Source organism: Diadema antillarum, unplaced genomic scaffold (assembly GCF_040938485.1).
Source record: "Diadema antillarum isolate AM-2024a unplaced genomic scaffold, OU_Dant_1.0 seq00001354_RagTag, whole genome shotgun sequence".
In the NCBI taxonomy this organism is placed as follows: Eukaryota; Metazoa; Echinodermata; class Echinoidea; order Diadematoida; family Diadematidae; genus Diadema; species Diadema antillarum.
Window position 1 is genome coordinate 68,190 of NW_027272118.1, and position 21,413 is coordinate 89,602.

Below are 21,413 nucleotides of genomic sequence, written 5' to 3' on the forward strand. Positions count from 1 at the left end.
CATGCATTTTAGCAATTTGGATGACTGAAAAATTGTCTTCAACATATGTAGCTGTTTCTCGGGAAATATTTGACCGATTGATATAATTCTTTGAGTTTCTTTAACTTCAATATATGGGTAATACATAATGAGTAATTCTTTTGCAATGTGATAAAGTTGAAATTTTAGTGCCATGTCCACATTCCCATGGAATTGCCCTACTACAATAAGGAGTAGATCTTTCATTATTCCACAGTATATGGCCCTCGTATACATACATCGTTCTAGGTAATTTACGCAATCTAAAAACAATGTTGATTTTACAATTTTGATCAGAGACGTTCATTTGTGCGTACATTGTTCTTCCAGTGCATGATAAATCTATTTTAATATCATTTTAACTCTATCTTTTTTTCTTACAGCAAGATGGCAAGACCGGATGGATTTTAAATGCTCCGAATATTAGAATTTCATCCTGCTCAGGATCTTTAGGCTCAGTCATGTTCAGGGAGCCTACAAGTTCCAGACAACGGCCGTGGTACTGGCAAGACCGGACGGACATCTTGGAGGTGCCATCTGTTTACAAAATAATGACTATCCCAACCCCTGTTTCAGGTAGCAAGCGACGCAGTAGGTACCATGCACTGATTGAGGACATGGAATACCAAGTGGAGGGGAAATACAATTAAATGTTATAATGCGGACTCTGTTTTAATGCACATCACTATGTTTGCTTTTGAGCCTGTAAAATCTAAGGCTTACACGCTAAGAAATAAATGTTCAAATTTGCACCTAATTTGCAACAATAGCAGCACACCTGTGGTGCATACTTGCACCCTTAATTGTGCTTAATTGCACCCTTAATTAACCGCCTTTTTGAAGTTTTGCTAATTTCTCCAAACAAGTTCTCGTACAGTTGATTAAAGAATATGCAAATGAGTGAGCTGACCATGTCATAACCTCACAATTTTCCATTGATCGTGTACAAAAAATAACGAAAATTCAATTTTTCTGTCTTTAAAATCTGAAACATGATGCTATTCCTGGTTGATTACCTTCAGAATAGTAATCAGTTAGATATACCCGGATTAAAGCCTCGGGCATAATTATGTTTGAATGAAAAACTGAAAATTTCAAAAGTTTATGTGCAAACAGTATGGCAAGTTGTGAGGGAATGACAAGCTCAATTTGCCATTTAGCATATTCATAATGACCGTTCAAAAACTGTTTCCTGAAAAATTAGCGAAACTTCAAAACGTAATAACTTCATTATTTTTTTCTTGAGCCCGTAAGATTTTATTCTTTCTTATCAGTGGCTAGCTCATATTTGGGCTGAATTTCCCCTGTAATGACCCCTTTTCTCTTAGAAGTAAGGTGAGATGTTCTAGTGGTATTATTTTTGAGGTTTGTAAGCCAAATACATGAGAAAAGGTAAAATACTAACATCTATGATGAAACAAGAAAATGTCTATTAAGAATGTCCCTTTACTTAGTTTCCTCTACAACACTATACTTTAATATGTATCGCCTTCGAGTAGAAAGAAGGATGATAATCCCCTACCGATGTGACAGGTAAAATGTGATATTGTAATGTTATCATTGTCAACCTCTTGAAAGAGGTTTTCAGTTCATTTTGGTCAAACGTTTGCTGTACCACACCGTTGATATTCTTTTGAGTTTGGCGTTTACAATTTATATCTGCCATAGTATACAAAAAAGCACAGCGGAATTTGATGCTTCTAGGATAAGTATAGGTTAATTACAGCTTTCTGAAACGATATCATAACAGTGGCCCAGGTACGGTCCCTGATAAAAATCCGAACTGGCCTGACATACACATACAATCATATTTGAGGTATAGTGGTCAAATTCAAATAGTATTAGTAAATTCGTGTTTACCTTTGTTATAGATTTGGACTACCTTTGAAAGAAAACATATACAATATTGATAGCATGTGGGCACACCTTCGCATACACCGGAAGGTGAAAACAAAGTAGTGGTCATCATAAACAAAAACAATTCTTGACATATGCCTCGGTAAATGATTTCTCAATGAATGTGGAATGTTGAGTTACGAGGATCTTTTAAAATAGGGAGTTTGGTGTTTAATTCTAGTGATAACGTACAGCCGAAACGTCCCTGATGGAAAAGCAAATGTCTCTGATGTAAACAAATAATTAAGGTAAGGTAGTCAAAATTGCAAGTATTTCATGCAATTTTTATTTGTCTGTCATTCAAAAGTGTTGTAAGATATGAATAATATAACAAGGACAGGTTTGTTGTTGATTTTTGGTGTAGAAATCGAAATTCCTCTTACAATTTGAAGGTTTGTAGTTACAATCGGTTATTATGAAAAATAATTCAAGTTGAAATTACCATTCTGAATTGTTCACAAAAGATAAACATGTGTTTAATAAAAGAATAATGTTGTTTGTTCACAAACCTCGTGATTATGGATCAAAGGACATCGTTTTTATTGTCTATGTCTGAGGAACGTCTATGAGTGAAACCTGAACGTCTCTGATCAAAACATGGCTTACTTTCAGCATCTGTAAAGGGCTTTTATGGGGATTTGATCAAACGAAATGCACTAAATTCATTATTAGTATCTACTGAACATTAACATTTAAACAAATGAGACCCCTGCTATATGTTTTGTTCAAATGAGATGAAAGTGAAGATAAGAATATAAAAATCTCTGCTTAAATGACAAAAACTCCACTTTTACTTTAACTTCCGTGTGTATTAGCTTTTGTAAACTTCACAGGAGGTAAACAATATTTTAGGAACAAATCAACAGAGTCTTCAAAAGCATGAACAAAATGAAAATATATTCATTTGAATGTTTTTCTACCCTTCATTTGAATTTTCACTAAAACAATGTTTATTTTAGTCAGAGACGTTCGATAATATGTCACAGTTCTATCTAATCTTGAATAAAAACAACACCCTTGGAGATATCCCAGTATAATCGGGTTTCCAAGAAAGGTGATATCAATGACATTTGACTGAGATATATTTATATCAGTGAGTGACGTTTTTTAATTTTGACCCCTGATTTGCCCAATTGTACATCATTCAACGTTTTCACCCATATACATTCCTGATCTGTACCTCATGTAATATAAAAAATAAATAAATTTGCACAAATCATGTTTCATGGCGAACATAAAAATAGATTAGATTTTGATCTATCTCAATCAATTTGTTTTCAAGCTAATGTGGGAATATAACGTGAAGGGGACAAGTTATCTACATGACAAATTTTACTTCCCTAATAAACCATGCAAATGAGGGATGTTTCACAATGTGTATGTCGTATGTGTTACTTTTTATATTAAAGTACAAGTAACACATAATAATTTTTTTTTTTTTTGAGGGGGGAGGGGGTGGGGGATATCATTGACTTTTAAATGCATGATTGAATTTGGCTGAAACTTTACAAAGTTCTACACTGGAGCATGTCTTAAATATTAACAATTGAATTGAATCACATTTATCTTCCAAAATGTAGCACTTTTACAATGCATGAGACACTACCCACACTTTTGTACAGAATATATCTATTCTTGGTCTCCTTGAAGTATCAATTTTAATAAGAAATGCATTGTTTCTTGTATCGATGGTATCATCTTACACATTAGACTGTACTTCCTGTATACTGAGCACAGATACGTTGACTCTATTGATGTAGCAATATTTGTGGTTCCATTTATCAAAACACCTTAACTGTTCTTCTGGGTTGCTCATCTTCATATTAGCAGATTATTATATTTTATATCTAACGGACCTCTGTACTAGATACTGTAATATGAGGAATGTTCACATGCATTTTAATTTCGCAAATTTCGCGAGCCAAGATTCGCGAAATTAGAACGCACACGAAAGTTCTTGTCTGCACTATATATATTATGCATTGAATGTTAGAGGCAACTCGCGAAAATTTCATGCCGCTGAGAAGGCCGTCGGCTCCAATTCGCGAAAATTTCATGCTGCGAAAATATTGTGTTTAACAGTAATTGTAATTGTATAAAGTAATTATGTCACGCAATGTCTTGTCTATGATTACTGCCATAGTAACATCTACATAATGTACATCAAAATATTAAACACAATGTTTAATAGAATTTTAGAGCTGTTATTATCTTTTCTAATCAATATTAGGCCATTCAGTTGAAAAACAACAAAGTTTCAATACACATTTGACCTACATATACATGAATAGATGTCTGTCCAGCTTTGCATATTATATAACTTGTATTTTACCCCAAAATACTTCATTTTGGCAAAAATTCTAATAGATTGCTTCTTTGAAGCAATTTTGGGGCAAAGTTATCTCTCGTTAGAGTGTTCTTAAAGATGGTTCTTTATTGGCGGGCAATGCACATTGGAAAGACATCCATAAAATGTATGCTTTCAGTGTGGAAATGTCCAAATACAAAATTAAGGTGATGTAACTGTCATATGATCATGATGGCTGTTTTGAGTTTTAAAGGATGCCACACTCAGATCAATTATCTCCTCATACTCAAGAAGATCTCTTGGGCCATACATGGCAAATTTTGCCCAGATACTCAGTAACCCATTTTGATTAAAGGTCCAGTTTACCTTTGGGAGCAGTGATTTGAAAAATGTTCCAAGGTATCGCCCTTCATGCATACATGTATGTGTAGGTCTGTTGTACCACAAAACACCCTCCCCTATAAGATTTTTGCGATAAAGCCTAAAATATAAGGAGATGTCAGTATTTTTCTCAATAAACCGTAATTGTAGACGGTTTAGTCTGGAAAATTGTTTATTATAACTATTGCTCACATTTTGTATATTTAACAATACTTACCATCGATTCTATGGATTCAAATTTTCACAGTGGTTGTTTCTATCCCTAACACACATTTTAGAACAATTTTTAAACACTAATGCTGGGTTTTTGTTTCATCTGCAAATGGTAAATTATGCCGTTAATGCCACATCTCGTTTTGCAAAACTTCATCTCTTGTCTCAAATTGCTCCTCCCCCCCCCCCCACCACCCACATACCCACCTTCGCTGTCGCACAGAAATTAACAAAACTAGAATGTGAAAATTACACCGGATGGCGGAGGTGGACAATATGGTGTTTTTACAGAAAAGACAAAAATATGCCACTATATTACAATATTTCTTCAATAAACATGCGAACCTCCAAAATATTTTTGTAGCAGTTATTCAAGACTTCCAATGTGGCATGTGAGACAGTGATAATTCTTCAGATCAATACCATAGATACACAAGATGGCTGACAAGATTTGACAGACCCATAAATTAAACATACAATTACAGCTGTACCTAGTCCCGGAAATAATTGCACCTCTAAACTCTCAGTTTTGTGAGCACACTTCTTGACTAAACACATACCGAAATCTCAAAATAAATTTGTTTCTTTCTTGCCAACATGACTTTGCTGTTGTTGATTTTTTTGGGGGGGTCATTCCATTCATGAATCATACATTGCAGGAATGCATTACACAATGTATGTGAGTCATTAATCAGTTTCATACTTCGCAAAATGTGAGCCTTCTGTCTGGCAATGCTTACGTACCTCTGGTGGAGGCACAGGGTACTGTAACCTCTCGTTCTTCAGAATGTTCGATATATGCGTGTAGTAGCCGATCAATTCCGGCAGCGTCTGGAACTGTCTCCCGCCAACGTAGAAATCACCGCAAACCGCCGTGATTCTGCGAAAACAGAAAGAAAGAAACGAGACACAATGAGCATGACTCACCAAAACTTTCCTTTTCCCGTATCTTTTTGTCTCCTACCGTCTCCCAAAGTTAGACGGGCAGGGAAGGGCAGGGGAGTGGAGAAAAAAAACCAACTGTCATAATATCACATTCACTTTCACATGGCAAAATGATTTAGCCTTGAACATCTGAGTCCAAAACCCCATTTACTCTGCTCCTTCAACTCTCAAAGTCAAGGGTTTTTTCCCCACATGACATGCACAGTAACGGTGCAAACGTTCCCTCTGTTATAATTTCCAGAATCCCAAGTGCCGAACTGTGGTTAGAAGCAATAATGTCTTCCAGACAATGTAACACAAAATCAGCATTTTGATAAGGATGAGCATAAAAAATGAAACATCTATAACAAACCAAGCTGAATGCGATACGACAGTGCTACTGTAACTGATCTTGCTGTATTGCAATATGGAAGTTAAATTGTCACAAATAAGATGGTGAAAAGTTGATGCTAAATGTATGTTGGCCTTTTATAATCATATTTGTCATGTTTACTGTGAAAAAGTGGAATTAAAATGTGGTATTGTACCTGCCAATACATTGCACCATACAAGTCATCATTTCCAGCTCAAAGAAGTTATTTTTAGATCTTTCTATAAAAAAAAATAATAACCTTCGCAAGTGGGAATAGTACTTTCTCCTCATATACCATTACGCATACCAAAGAATTTCTCAAGTGTGAACACTCGAAATGATGACTCTACAAGTTTTACAAATTTTCTCTGGCGTTAGTGTACCTTAGCTCTATCTACAGTACAACTCATCCCTTTAAATTTACTTATTGTCTATTCAGATCATTTCCAGCACAAAAGGGGGAAAAAACTTTTCAATTTAATCAAACCTTATATAATACCTTCGTGTTGAAAAGTGCAAACAAGGAGAATATTCCTAGACAATGCAACAGTATATCTTTATTTCAATAACTTCATTTGACATACAACTGTGAATCTACATGTATATGCCCCCCCCCCCCTCCTCTCTCTCTCTCTCTTTCTATAAGATCCCAGTGTTTGGGGAAAAAAAAACTGTTACAACTTCATTTTATATGTTGATCCTTGCTCAATCACTTTCATCTGCTTAAATCCCCTTTATTTTGTTTCTTTTTTTGAGATGGACGAGGAGGACTCTGATTGGACATTACAGGTCACATGATCATACAGTACCTGAAATGATTGATGCCCTTCTGCCCTAGGTAAGAAAGGACGTAGGAGCCAGGCTTGCGTTCGCTCTCTCTGACGAGGTAGCTCCCAGGCTTCTCTGCCTCGTGGAGACGCATCTCCGCTGTGTGCCGATCCAGACATCCCTGATACCATCTGCGAATTGAAAATAATGTCACATATTATGCAACAGATGTCAGCCAATCATTCATTTATAATAAAAACAAAAACAGTTACAATTACAGGCAAAGGTTACATGCCAAAGGGGAAGTTGCTCAGTTTTGCCTGTGGTCTGGGAGCAGATTCCTGTGACAGCAAAATGAAATGCAATTGTATGCTGCTTAAAATATTCAATAAAAGTGTGTATCACTGTACAACAGCGAGCTTTAGATCTGCAATGCGAATGCTAAGACGACCCTAATTAGGCTAAAAATGGTGTTCTGTCCATGTGTAAGATAGCTGTTTCCACTGACCAACCCAGGAGGCTGGTCGTCTTTAGCGTTCGTGTCGCAGATGTATGTAAAGCTTGTCATTGTATGTACACATGCCTGTATGTAATTAATGTGACTTTACATGAATGGTGAGGTTATAAGATTGCTACAATGTGCATACGATGCAATTTTATATATACAGTTGAACCTCTCTTATCCGGCCTCCCTTTATCCGGATCTCTCTATTATACGGACGCAATCTCGCCGTGATTTTTTTTTTTTTTTTTTAAATTACGGGAGGAAAGGGGGATTCCCAACTCAATCTAACAATGGCGATCTACAGTCGACTTTGCCGAGCCGTGATGATCGAATTTTGAAGCGTAGTTTCGTCGACTCGTACTGTTTATTTTCAAGATCTACTTGATACATTTCTTAATAATTATTTAGGTAAGGGCAAGTCCAAGATAACACGCGCGTTACGTATGGGACATTCAGAGACTTTTATGACCTGAAAAATAGTGTTAATGGCTTTTGATCATATTAAACTTTATCATGGTGATTGATATCTAGGAGAAGTATAATCATGCAAAAAATGGAGAAAAATGACCTTCACAATTATATTCTAGAAGAGAAAATATGTGCCGTTACGTATGGGACCAGAAAAATTTTGTTTTTTTGAACATTTTTTTCAACCTCAAAACTCTCTGAAAGTATTTCATTCTACAACTTGTAACTCACTGTGATGAAAGTCACAACACTCAAGATTATCACAGGTAAGTTTCGTGTCATTAGGCAAAAAGCTCTAATTACAGGTTCTAATTAAAGACAGACATGACGTGTTACGTATGGGACAGTTACGTATGGGACAGTTTGTCCCCCATTCATTTAGTGTGTGAAGAACCATGTTTATGGGTATTTTGCATAATTATTGAAGTAAAATCAGTTGAAACTACTCAAATACTGATCCAGATTGTCAAGGAAACAATATTCCCCAAATATTCACCATCATAATCATATTCAATCATATTTTTATATTTTTATGACCAACCTGAGTATGCATGCCCTTTGTCCCCCATTCGTTTAGTGTGTGGAGAGACATGTTTATGGGTATTTTGCAAAGTAATTTTGCAAAATACCCATAAACAAATTTTTGCATAATTATTGAAATGAATCAGTTGAAACTACTCAAATACTGATCCAGATTGATAAGGGAACAATATTCCCCAAAGATTTACCATCATAATCATATTTAATCATATTCTATATTTTTATGACCAACCTGAGTATGTATGCCCTATTTTTATCAGGATAGTTACTACTGAAAAATTGACTAGTTTAAAGTGTTTACTTCCATTGATGAAGGGCAGTTTGCCATTTCGTTTCAATAAAACACAATTTGACACAAGAAATATTAATTTTTATAAATAAGCAATACCTGCTGCGTGGAACCCCAGTGATCGAGTAGATATGATGTCTGTCTAGCAGTCAGGTCATTGATTCGAGTCACACCTCAGTATGTATACCCATGAATTTTGTCGTGGCTATTATTGAAACCTGAATAAGGACAATTTGTGTATCACTTGCAATTTTAAAAAAATCATTTTACTTTATATTTTTTTTAAATATTTATATTACAACCATTTCAAATTGGATCTCCATCACTAAACTTTGAATTCCTCTAGTCTTAGGATTGTATGCTCTTTAGTAATTCATATAATTGGTTTCCAATCATCTCATTAAATGTTGAAAACTGAATCCCCATTTCTGCAAAAAACTATACCATCCCTTTAATGCTGATTTTTCATTCTGTATTTTGCCATTTTCCCCTCCCCCTTTCTGAAAATTGTTCAGTCAAGTACATGTATTGTTTAAAGTGTCTATAACTCAAAAAGTAGCCACAATGTTGGGATGCTTTCTTCAGGATGATTGACCATTTGTGTACTGAGAGACCTTCCCAGCTAGCTACATGCATTCACATGCATTATGTATGAGGATGTCCCATACGTAACGCATTTGTCCCATACGTAACATTATTTCAATGCCTAATAAAAAATATTCCTTTTACTGTTTTTTCTTTTTTCTATGGTATTTAATTTCTCTAAACAATAAATTAGAACTTTCCAAAAGGGCATTAATATAACCTTAGCAATTTCAGAAAAAACCTAAAAAAATGACCTCAATTTGTTACGTATGGGACATCTCATGATAGGACACGAGCTAATTTGCATAATCATTTGCATAATCCCTAAATTTTCATACCAAGTTAAACTATTTGATGAACTTCTTATGTCCACATATTAATCAAATATCATTTGCTTTCCTTTGAATTAATATGAATTTTTATAAATGTCCCATACGTAACGCTGTGTTTCACATTTATGCAAATGAAGCCCTTGAAATTTGCATAAATTTACGTAATATAATTTTTTCCTCCATGGAAATCAAAACTTCAACTCATAAGCTTCAAAATGATACCAAACATGTCAATATTAAGCAAAGATGAAATTTTGCCTTCTGAGGGGACCTTATCTTGGACTTGCCCGTAAATCATCCCAAGAATTTAAAAAAGAAAATGATTTCATTCTTGCAAACACGAACCTCTATTTTGTAACAATGAAAAGGTTGCAGTATACACATTACTACATGTGGTACTACAATGGGCTACATCAGTACATGTGTATGTATATGTACATGTATAAAGCATTGAGTCTCCCGTATCCGGCCAAATCCCTTATCTGGATGAGCCCCGGTCCCGACTTGTCCGGATACGAGAGGTTCAACTGTACATACAGTACATGTCCCATTTTGAATAGCATTGAAGTCTACAGCTGTATTGATGGTTTTACAGTAAGCATAAATTACTTCTATGTAGGTGTACTCATTGTGGGATACAGAAAAATAACAGACCAAGAAATGTGTGCATGCGTGTTGCATTCATGTCGAGACCGAAGTTCATATTTTCACTGAGTGCTATTGAATTCACAAATACATTGTAGCACCCGACTCACAACGTTTGTGAAAAGTAAAACCCCCTTGAAATACATGGCATAAACAGTACTAACAAAATGTGACCTGCTACAACAAAAGGATCTGAAAGTCGGGGGAGTACGATTTTCTAAAAGTGACATGACATTATTCCCTTACTGTTCCATTTTAATCTATATGAATAGCATGACTCATAAAAGTACTTGGTTGTGGAAATATCAATGATTTTAAGAGAACATGTCGAGTGGTCTAGGAAATCAGCATTTTGAGAAAACCGCCTTCAAAGTTTTCCTTCCATCGCAATTGTGATGAAGGGGAGGTATAGATAGTTTTCACCTCTTGACAATGCAAGGTATGCTCCTACATTGTAGCAACCTTCGCAATGTTCATTAAAAGCTTAGCGCCAGCAGTCCACGCACAACCAATCAGTAACCAGGATGCCGAGCACTGACTAATAAGATCCCTCCCTCGTTGCTGGGGGCTGAGTCTACAATCTGCGGCGCTAAATCCAAATCTTCGGACACGTTTCTGTTCCACTGAAAGTTGGAAAATCACGGCCCAGAAAAGCGCTAATTTCTTGCCTTTCCTTTGATCATTTAGCTTCAAAATTTCAGCAAATGATAGACAAAATCTTCGACTACAAAATTATGTCAAAAACAGAAAGTCAAAGATGTTGACCGATTTTGATGATCTGACCTCAAACTCAATTTTCTTGGCTACGCCATCAGCAACTTTCGAATCCTTTTGAAGCAGCAGGTCACAAACATTCACATCTTTGGCTTTAATACAATATGTTACTTGCGCAATGAGATGCAAACATTTGTACATAGGAAGGATACGAGGAAAATTATTACAAAGGAGTGAATCGAACAAATGACATCATATGTGTATCATGTTACAGCTTTAAAATATATCTGCACATGTATGGACAAGATATCTACTGGTACCAGAGACGAAGATGGAAAGAATGAAGATCATGTGAGTCAATACAATGTTTTTCATGAAGCATTTTGACGGGCATATATGCGCCGCCTGCAAGAACTATCCAGAGCATGGACAACATCACAAGCAACATATTTCTCATGAGCAGTTTAACCCGTTGAGGACGGGCTGATTTTGCTACAGCATGCATTTCCGACAGACACCTGCCCGAGTATACTTGGAACTCGTCTTCAACGGGTTAATGATTATTGTATACTGGCCAAAGACATTTTCTGTGTGCGCAAACACTCTGTTATCAGAAAACAGATATATGCAAATTTGATGGAGCAAGTTTGTAAAATATGCAGTTAGGTAGTCTACTAAAACATTGGAATTTCACCACCAGAAATATTCACTATCAATGTGTCAGACATACAAACAAGAGAGAAACATACATGGTATTGAACGGATTTCTATTCGGTAGTTTCCTTTCCCTGCAAGAATATCTTTTGGGCATAATGTGGCTGTACATCAAAATAAAATAGCAAATATCACAGCTTAGCATTCAGGCAGAAGCAGACTACTAAAATCCAAGATAATATAGTAAATAATTGTCTCATTCAAAGGGTACAAATTTCCATACAGTTCATACAATGTGCGATTAATGCAAAAATGTAACAAACCCAAGATTTTGTTCAGTAAGGTACTCTATTTTGTCCATGATACAATACATTAGCCTGTGAAATCAAGAACACGCAACAGTCATCTCACAGGAATAATAAAATTCCACATGAAAATTAATTACATTAAAAGTTCAACTCTTCGACCTTCTTCTTCCCATGGCTCAATGTTCTGTATTGCTGACTACGGCTATTAACTTTGCTAGTCACCTTGGAAGAACCATAAAGGGGTTAGGATCATTCACCGGTTTTCTGGTGTGGTTTATTAACGTGTGGGAGGACACTTTATCAGGTTCACATCCTGCTCTCTGTGAACAAGTGAAATGAGATCTTCTACGTGAGCGAATCACCTCCCTTGTACAAGGGACCTCCATGAAATGTCCTATCACTCAGAGGTGCAGCATATTTTTGCCCCTTCCTAGAGGGGATGGCATGATTTACACACAACACTGCTCCTGAAGCTATAGACTGAAATGAACCCATTTGATTGCAAGGCAGATGTGATACCAACTGAGCCAACTCACTGCCCTGGCAGACCAGAACTATTCGCGACATGAAACTTTCACGAAATGGAGCCAATAGCCTTTTTCACAGCATTAAACTTTTTCAAATTATGCCCTGTCATTCAATGCATCATGCAGACAAGAACTTAAACATGCACTTTTAATTACGAATCTTGGCTCCTCACACAATTCATGAAAGTTCCATGCACCCAAAAAATTTCTGGCTTTACAATTGTATGTCAGACTTGAATTTTAATATAAATGCATACCCGGTACACAATTCTTTGAAACATCTCTTTAAAGGTCATAATTACAATCTTACCAATGCAGCATATACATTGTACATGTACTGTAATTTGATTGGTCAAAATCTGAGTTTCAATATTACATTTTACATTATGGTTCTGAAACAAGCAAGGATATGCCTCAAATAATCTGATGCAGAAGGGCACCTCAGGCAATTAGCAATGAATCTGAATTGATCATTTCAGTAGATTCACAGGTATTGAATGTATAGTGCATAGCAGAGTTACCTGTACTACTACACACCTTACTCACAGAAGATGCCCTCCCTTGTGTTATGTTACTTACATACATGAAACACACTTCCATCAATAATAGAACGGGGGGGGGGGGGGGGGGGGGGTGGGGGTCGGAGGATAAGGGGAAGCTCACTAAAAATGTGTTCCAACTTTGCAGCCTCAGTTTTAATTATCAGTTCTCTTACAATGTATAATTATTGTACATGTGTACAAAGTGCTGTTCCTGCTCTTATCATGTCCTCATTTCGAAGTCACTTTTAATAATAGACTGCCTTGGGTAGAAATATCCAGCAATGCACAAACAAGCCATCATATTCTATAAATGAATATGTTGCATAGAACTACCTAATATTAGTAACAAGCGCAGAATCACTTTAGCAAGCCAAACAAGAATACATACAGTGTACTGGCCGTGGGTTTTCCCATGCATCTTTATTACATTAAAAAATTACGAGTTAGGGCCCTGCGGTTTCTACAAAAATAGCCTTAAACCATCCTATAGCCCAGAATAGAAGTTGTCCAGCCATAAAGTCATGTTACAAAGTTCTGTATGATCATACCAGTAAAAGTCCTAACCTGTTATGCAAGCTTTGTTGATCTGCTCATCTGTCTCAGACTACAGTGTATAAGCAACAAGTTCAAAGAAAAACATATCAAAGAATCTTTGAATCAGTTGAAAACCAGTATATAATGAATTGCCATGGTATGCATGGTTGAAATACATTGTATAGCCCTAAAGATGGTTCAAATGACACTCTACAGAAACTTACAATGCATATCAAAGTATTCTCTTCACAAAATGACCACATGAGCAATTAATTCATTCATCTATTTATTTATTTATTTATTTATTTATTTATTTATTTATTCACGTAATTATTTATTTATTTATTTATTTCGTTAGTTAGTTAGTTAGTTAGTTAGTTAGTTAATAGTTATAATTGTAGTTAGTTACAATGTAGTTAGTTAGCTAGTTATTTGTAAAAGTACTTAAATGCAGGCACTTGGCTATCTGGCTTTCTCTTTTAATATTGAAAGATGCCTACATGAATTTACTGTCCAAGAAAATATTTGTAACACCACCTTTCTGAAATTATAGTTGTAACCCTATCCCCCCCCCCCCCCAAAAAAAAAAAAAAAAAAAAAAAACTTTCTGAGCTCCATCAATTTGTTCTAAAATGTTATGAACTGCGGTGAGGGATGTGAAAAGGATATAATGTAAGCTTGTTAGTTGGCTGTGGATGATTAAATTTCTTTTATGGAACAAATACAGTGTACTCTATCAAAGGATGGACATGGTTTTATCTAAAATTCAGAAATTGAAGACTCTGAGAGCATACAGAAGTTTTAAGGTCCTGGGTACAACCAAGTCTGCCTAATCATTAAGAAAATACACATGTACCTGAGTGGAATTTGAAAAGAAGCAAACAAATGAACGAAAATACCCAAATTCATGAAGTTCTTCCGTCGAGATGTTTTCTTTGCAACTTATTGAAAAACTGCCCTACATGTACATCGACATACAACGTGTAAGTACACTGTATAATGTAAATAAGTACTGAATTGATCAGTGTTTTGTGCTTAGCCATGATGAAAGAAATCATGGGCATACATACTGCAGAGACTCCAACCCCATGCACCTTCTGATCTGGAGATTCTCCCGCCCGAAACCCCTAGCAAACGGGAGACTCCAAGTTGATGTGTGCGAAGTGCAAAGTTCCTCGGGTTTAGATGTTCTCTGGTGCTATCTAAGGCATATTTTTTCAACATACGATGGCAATAAGTAAGAAATCCTTTCCAACGGGAGACACAGAGCCAGGGCGGGAGAAATCAAATCTCAAGCGGGAGAATGGGAGATTTTGCAAAAATGGCCTTTCGGCGGGAGATCTCCCGTCGAAAACGGGAGATTTGGAGTCTCTGCATACTGTACTTGAGCAGGATTCTGGTTGTAGGTTCAAATCCTGATCAAGTATGACTGTATGCCCATGATTTCTTTTATCATGGCTACTACTAAAACACTAAATTCAGTGCTTATTTATGTACAATGTACGTCAATGTAGGGCAATTTGTCAAACAGTTGCAAAGAAAATGAAAATACCCTTGAAAATTTGAGGATTCAAATAAAACATGATGGCTTGGGTACCAAACACAACACATTAATGTGGAATCATTCATGTACATTGCATGGTATACACTGTAGTTGTATAGAATGTAATTTACCTTTTTTTTTTTCTTTTTTTTTTTGGGGGGGGGGGGGGGGGGGTCTTAAAGCTTATTTCCCATGTGACCAATATCTATTGTGTAATTCTGTGGTGACAGCACTTATGTCATATCTGGTGCCAGATCATAAACCTGTGATGAATTCCCTGAAAAAGATCAAATTCCAACTTTGTTCTGGACAGAAGATTTGATGTAAGGTATGTTTTTTTACACAAATGAACTTTGGTCTTAAATATCATTTGTTGTATGATTCCAACACAGGATCTTTCACATAAAGTATAATGTACACAGGGATACATACAGTATTACAGTGTACAGTGGACGATGTAGTTCGACATGTTTCTTTTGATATTTCCCTTGATACACTGAAAAAACAACTACTATTTTATAAAATAATTTTGAATATAGGATACGTAACCAGATGGAATACACCAATCTTTTTTCACTCATTAATTCACAGTCAAAACATATCAGCAATACCGATTCTCTCCATATTTGAAATTCACTCTCACCTGCCCTTTTTTTTTTTCTTCTTCTTCATGTCGTAATCTACGGCCTTATTGTTATTTTTTTCTTTTCCTTCTTCTTCTTCTTCTTCTTCTTTTGTGTCTGAAACAAGCTTATCATGTTGCTTAATTGTACCTTGTTTTTTGCTCTTTGCATACATGTGATGTATATGTTTGTCATACTGTGCTACATGTATAATGTATAATGTTTGTATTTTTAACCTGTATGTGTGAACCCCTCTGAAAACCAGCCTTTGGCTGATGAGGGTGTTCCACCCCATAAGTGGAAAATGAAAATTGAATTAAATTGAATTGAATTGTTATGACATTTAGTCCTCAGGACTGGCAGTTTTCTTTCAATGTCTATCGAAATTTTGTTATAACTGAGCAAATAAACGACAAAAACAAAGAGATGGGGCCGAAATTTTACATTGTTATATACAGAATTTCATTAAAACCATGTTCATTATGAAGGGAGTGCACTGTAGATTATATAATATCTGTATTGGTGTATTGGCATTTGTCTGATTTCTATGTCATATACAACCGTATGTGCCCTACAATTGGAATTTCCCAGTGCAATCAAAACTGGCCTGTATTTTATATGCCTTGACCTTACAGTTCGACCTCGATTATCCAGCCTCCTTTTATCTGGAAATCTCTATTATCCGGATGCTGTTCACGCAGTAAAGGACTTTTATTTTCATCCAAAAATTGAGAAAAAGCAGTAACTTTAAACTTAATGAAAATTTCTACAAAACTCACACGATTTACCTACAATACGTATTCCCGACAGAACTAACATAAATTCACACCACATTATCATCGTAAAAGTAAGCAGTCATGATCTATAAATTCACCATAATAACCACCGTTGCGGGGTACGCTACCTGCCTAGCTGCCAGTGCACTGGGATGGGAGCTTGGACGGAAGCTTCATATACACTACATTAACATTGTGTCTCCCATATCCGGCAAATTCGCTTATCTGGATGAGCGTCGGTCCCGACATGGCCGGATAATCGAGGTCGAACTGTAATTACAAATGTACTGTACTATCCTAAAGACACAAATTCTGTATGGACTGTGATATTGGGGAAACATGCAGAAAATATGGAAGGGACACGATGTGGTTAAAAACTAGGTATGTACATTTGTACCATACTTTCTGTGTGAGCTTTGTATGGTTTCTGACCGATTCCTACTAAAAATGACACATATTCTAGGTTTTACCATACATGTGTATCTTTTGAACGTCATTTCCAAACAGATCTTTGGCAGATGAGAGTTTTATTTCCTGTTTGCCAAAGTAACTTCAGGATATTAAAGAAATTGTAGATTTATCGTTAAAGGGGAAATTCAGTCCAAATATATGTTAGTCTGATAAAAAAAAAGTAAAATCGTACAAGTTCAATGGTAAAATTTTGACTGAAATTGGATGAAAAATAAGGAAGGGGGTGGTATGACATTTTGAAGTTTTGCTAATTTCTGCAAAACAGTTCTTGTACAGTGGATAGGAATATATCTTTCTATGCAAATGAGTGAGCTAACCATGTCATAATCTTACAATTTTCCATTGATCATGTACACGAAAATGACAAAAAAATGTTTCTGTCATTGAAGACTGAAACATGATGTTATTCTTGGTTGAATAACTTCAGAATAGTGATCAGCTTAGATATACCAAGACTTGAGCCTCAAACATAATCGTGTTAGAAATAAAAACTGGAAATTTCAAAATTTTATGTACGAATTACACAGCAAGTTGTGAGGGGATGACATGCTCACTTTGCCATTTGCATACTCATATCGACCATTCAAGAACTGTTTCCTGAAAAATTAGCGACACTTCAAAATGTCATAACTTCCCTATTTTTCACCCCATTTTGATCAAAATTTTTTACTCTTTCTTGTCAGACCTGGGCCCCGTTGCAAGAAAGTTGCAATCAATTGCAAATAATTGCTAATTTTGAAACAACCATTCTGATTGGCTCAGGGTCTGCCCTATTAAGAAGACATGCATGCAACAATGATTTTGATTGGCCAGTGATAATCAGTTGCAAGTTGCGTTTAAATGCAAAGTTTCTTGCAACGGGGCCCAGCTCTTATTTGGACTGAATTTCCCCTTTAATTTACAATGTATATCACTGCACATTTATAACCAAGAAAGACACTCTGCTCTTAGTATATGTATTTGACACACAGATTTTACTCATGAATAACATAATGAAATAATGATGAAATCCTACACTGAAACAACAGGAAATGTCATAAAATTGATTTTCAATAGATCAGATTATCAAAACACTGTGCAGATTGGCTTTTACCACTTAGGTTTGCCTGAGTTTCAAATGATAGCACCATAGAGTGAATATCATCACGAATAGAGCTTCCTCCCATAATTTCACAGCTAAACAAAATGTTTCTATTGACAGCATAACTTTTACACGGTACTTGTGCATTATCTTTATTAGTTTACAGCCTCCTTGTCAATTAAAGGTCCGATGATACACACAATCTTTATCTTCTGGTTGCAGGAAACATATTGGCAAGTACTGTATGTTCAGTCTTACATGTACATGTACAACTACATGCTGAAACCTGATGGAGTCAATGTCTGTAAATCATCATGTTTGACATTAAGTAGGACACCAGCTTTAATAAACATGCAAGATCATGGTACAATATGCCAGACATGAAAGTGGTCATTTAATCTCCTTTGGATTGATTGCTAATTCCATGACCTAAGATATGATATGACAAATCCTTTTTTTTTATTCTTATTTTTTTTATTTGACCCTAGTGGAGTCTAAACAGTGCCTGGTAATATGATAGCATTATCTATTTTGAGATTTAGAAATTGTTTTGTTGAATCACACAACATCTACATGTACTCTGGGTATAGGTATTAGGTATAGTACAAATACATACAGCAGTACATACAAATGTTCCCAATAAATGACTGAACACTGTAAATATAATGCAAGTGCTTTTGCTGTACCCCAATCCAGCAAACACAATGTTGCATGATACAGCATACATTACAAGTTCTCTAATCATTTCCTGATGTTCCTGGATACTGGATGACTGCCTATATTAAACTATAAAATGCTTGTACAATATTTTGGAGGAAAAAAAATCATGTCTCTTGCCCAGTGTATTAGAAACATTTTTTTTTTTACATGATACCTAAAAAGGAAATAACAGTTAATTGCATCTCCAAGATGATTAATCTTTCATTCAAACACAATTTGTACAATGGCATGTTCTACTGGCTTTCCATTTGCCAACTTCATTACAATATTACTGATTGTATACAAGTGATAAACATTGCAAAACAAACTATTAAAATCTAGCAAACACACTTCATATGTCATACCCTACACATTTCTATGAATCACATTAATTGTGAAATTGTAACATGCAAAATAAAAATAACATTATAAAAGGAGACTGCATTTTATGAGCATTTGCCAGTGACAGTGTAGCCTCCATCCCCAACTGATAATATAGAATCTTAACTACTTTGTAGGCTACACATGTTACAGTTTTGAGTTAGTCCACATCCACACTGCATGCTGCATTGCTGCACTGCCACTGGTGTGGCGGTGGTACCTTCTCATATCTGATGTATCACTATCAGTGCACAGTAGCAGTGGTACTTTGGACATTGGTCAAGAAGGCCGCCTTTGATTTTGTTTATTCAGGCATCAATTTGGGCACGACCTGGCAAATACATTGTTGGTCTTCCTGTGCATTTCGAGCACAACAATCTTAGCGGCATAATCTAAGCAAAGCCATACAATACAATACCAGAGCTACACCACACTGCAATGCAGCGCTGCATGTGCCCGAATGTATGAACACCTACGTTCATTAATATCGCTAAGTGCTTAGTGTGCATGCATCAACCCTTTGTGCATAAGGCACATTGATGAATGACACTGACACGGCCAGACGAGAAACAAAACAGAAATGGCCAAGAGATTTTCTCCTCCCACGCGAAGGCTACTCACTCATTTTCTGGGGGAGCCGTAAGATTAGCATCCACAGTTTCCTCCGGTAACTCAGTGTAGGACTCGAATGGATCAAAATCATCGTGAACTGGTAGATCCTGAAATTCCTCGGAGTTCTGCATGTCGGCCGACGTTCCCAGAAGCCGATCTCTGCCCAGCAATGCCTGCTGCGCGGTCCGGGTGGAAGTGTTTTGTGTGGACATTCTTTCTCCTCTCGACCGCTCTACCACAGCTTCCGACATCAGCCATCATTCGCGCGAGCCCCGCCTTCTCAGCGGAGAACCAAATGGTTGCCAATAAGCTTTACAGATTATGAGAAGCGTACAATTGTAGATTTTTCTAAAATATCCTAAATATTAATTATACACATATATAAAATTATATCAAGGTATTTATAATATTTTAATCATAAATCCGTATTCAAAATAAAATATATTCAAGCAAATAACGATAGCTATTCAAATTGGCCATGCGCGCGTCGTATCTTTCCGGGAATTTCCCTTCACAATTGGCGTCCTCCACCATAGGCCCCCTTCTGTACCTGCGGACCCCGCCCGAATTACCGGAACTGATCTTCTGCGTGGAAGGCATCGCCGAATCTTTCTCGGAAATAATACTGAATGAAGCAGAAATAATACTGTCATTTTTAAAGTCACAACTTGGGACAAGATGACACTAATTTGGATACTTCATCATAGACAAGGCAACGTCATCTAAGAAAGAAAGATGAAAATAATTCGATGAACGTGCTCGTGTGTGTGTGTGCGTGTTTGTGTGTTTGTGCGTTGTGTGTCTGTGTGTGGAGTTTTTTAATTGCACATTTTTATTTTCAATTGGTTATATTTAGGTAGTAAAATAGTGAAATTGGAATGGGTAGGGATGGGAAGGAAGGGATAGGTAATTATGTAGGGGTGAAGTGTTTTTTCTTCTCTTTTTTTTTTGGGGGGGGGGGGTAGTTATAGTAAAGTAGTATATGGCTAGGAAGGGTAGTTAGGTCAGCTATAGGAAGAATTGTTTGGGGGCTGGGCTTTATCTTAAATATAATATACTTCCATTTTTCCTCGGTGATTGCCATACTATTGTCATTTCTATTCGTATATTTTTGAAACATGAAAATGTATAATCATTTCTGTTCATTTTTAAAAGAATTATTCTCTTATGTTTTACGGTATCAAATACCAAAATGAATTGATGTTTCTTGTATTATTTGATTGGACGTGAATAGGTATTATTTGTATTTGAAAAAAAAAACACAAAATGGAAATGAATGCTACAGCAAAATGTCAGTGGCTTCATAGAGTGAAATATACTGTATATAATCATGATTTAGTGTTCTTGACGAGGCATAAACTGAGAACTTCACTTGTGAGTTCACTTTGTGAATTTCACGGGATGATTGTCTTGGTGTTATTTTAAATAGGCAATGACATGGTCAATGACAATTACAATCCAAAGGCAAATATACTGGATAGGTGGAGACGAATGGGGGGGGGGCACCAATTCTGTGATAAAAACGACATGAACTACGGCAACTGACATTGCTATTCTGCAATACTGATATTAATTTATGGAGTACTACGGTTTTCAGCGAGGCAGAACGTATACACTGTACTTGGGTCTAGTAGGCATATGCCACTCTAATTAGTTTACTTATCATTTAGAACACTGTCAGTGGTTTATGCACGGATGGAACT

The 21,413-nt window shown here is 36.1% G+C and overlaps 1 protein-coding gene across 1 annotated transcript in view; it reads right to left on the reverse strand.

The window, feature by feature from the left end:
- Positions 1-19,961, reverse strand: part of LOC139708605 (ras GTPase-activating protein 1-like) — a 68,823-nt gene extending 48,862 nt beyond the window's left edge. Inside the window, exons 1-3 of the mRNA XM_071620545.1 lie at positions 19,720-19,961; positions 6,923-7,072; positions 5,561-5,696 (exon numbers count right to left, since the gene is read on the reverse strand). Coding sequence (XP_071476646.1) covers positions 5,561-5,696; positions 6,923-7,072; positions 19,720-19,961 — 528 coding nt within the window. The remainder of the gene's footprint in view (positions 1-5,560; positions 5,697-6,922; positions 7,073-19,719) is intronic.
- Positions 19,962-21,413: the final 1,452 nt, after the last annotated feature.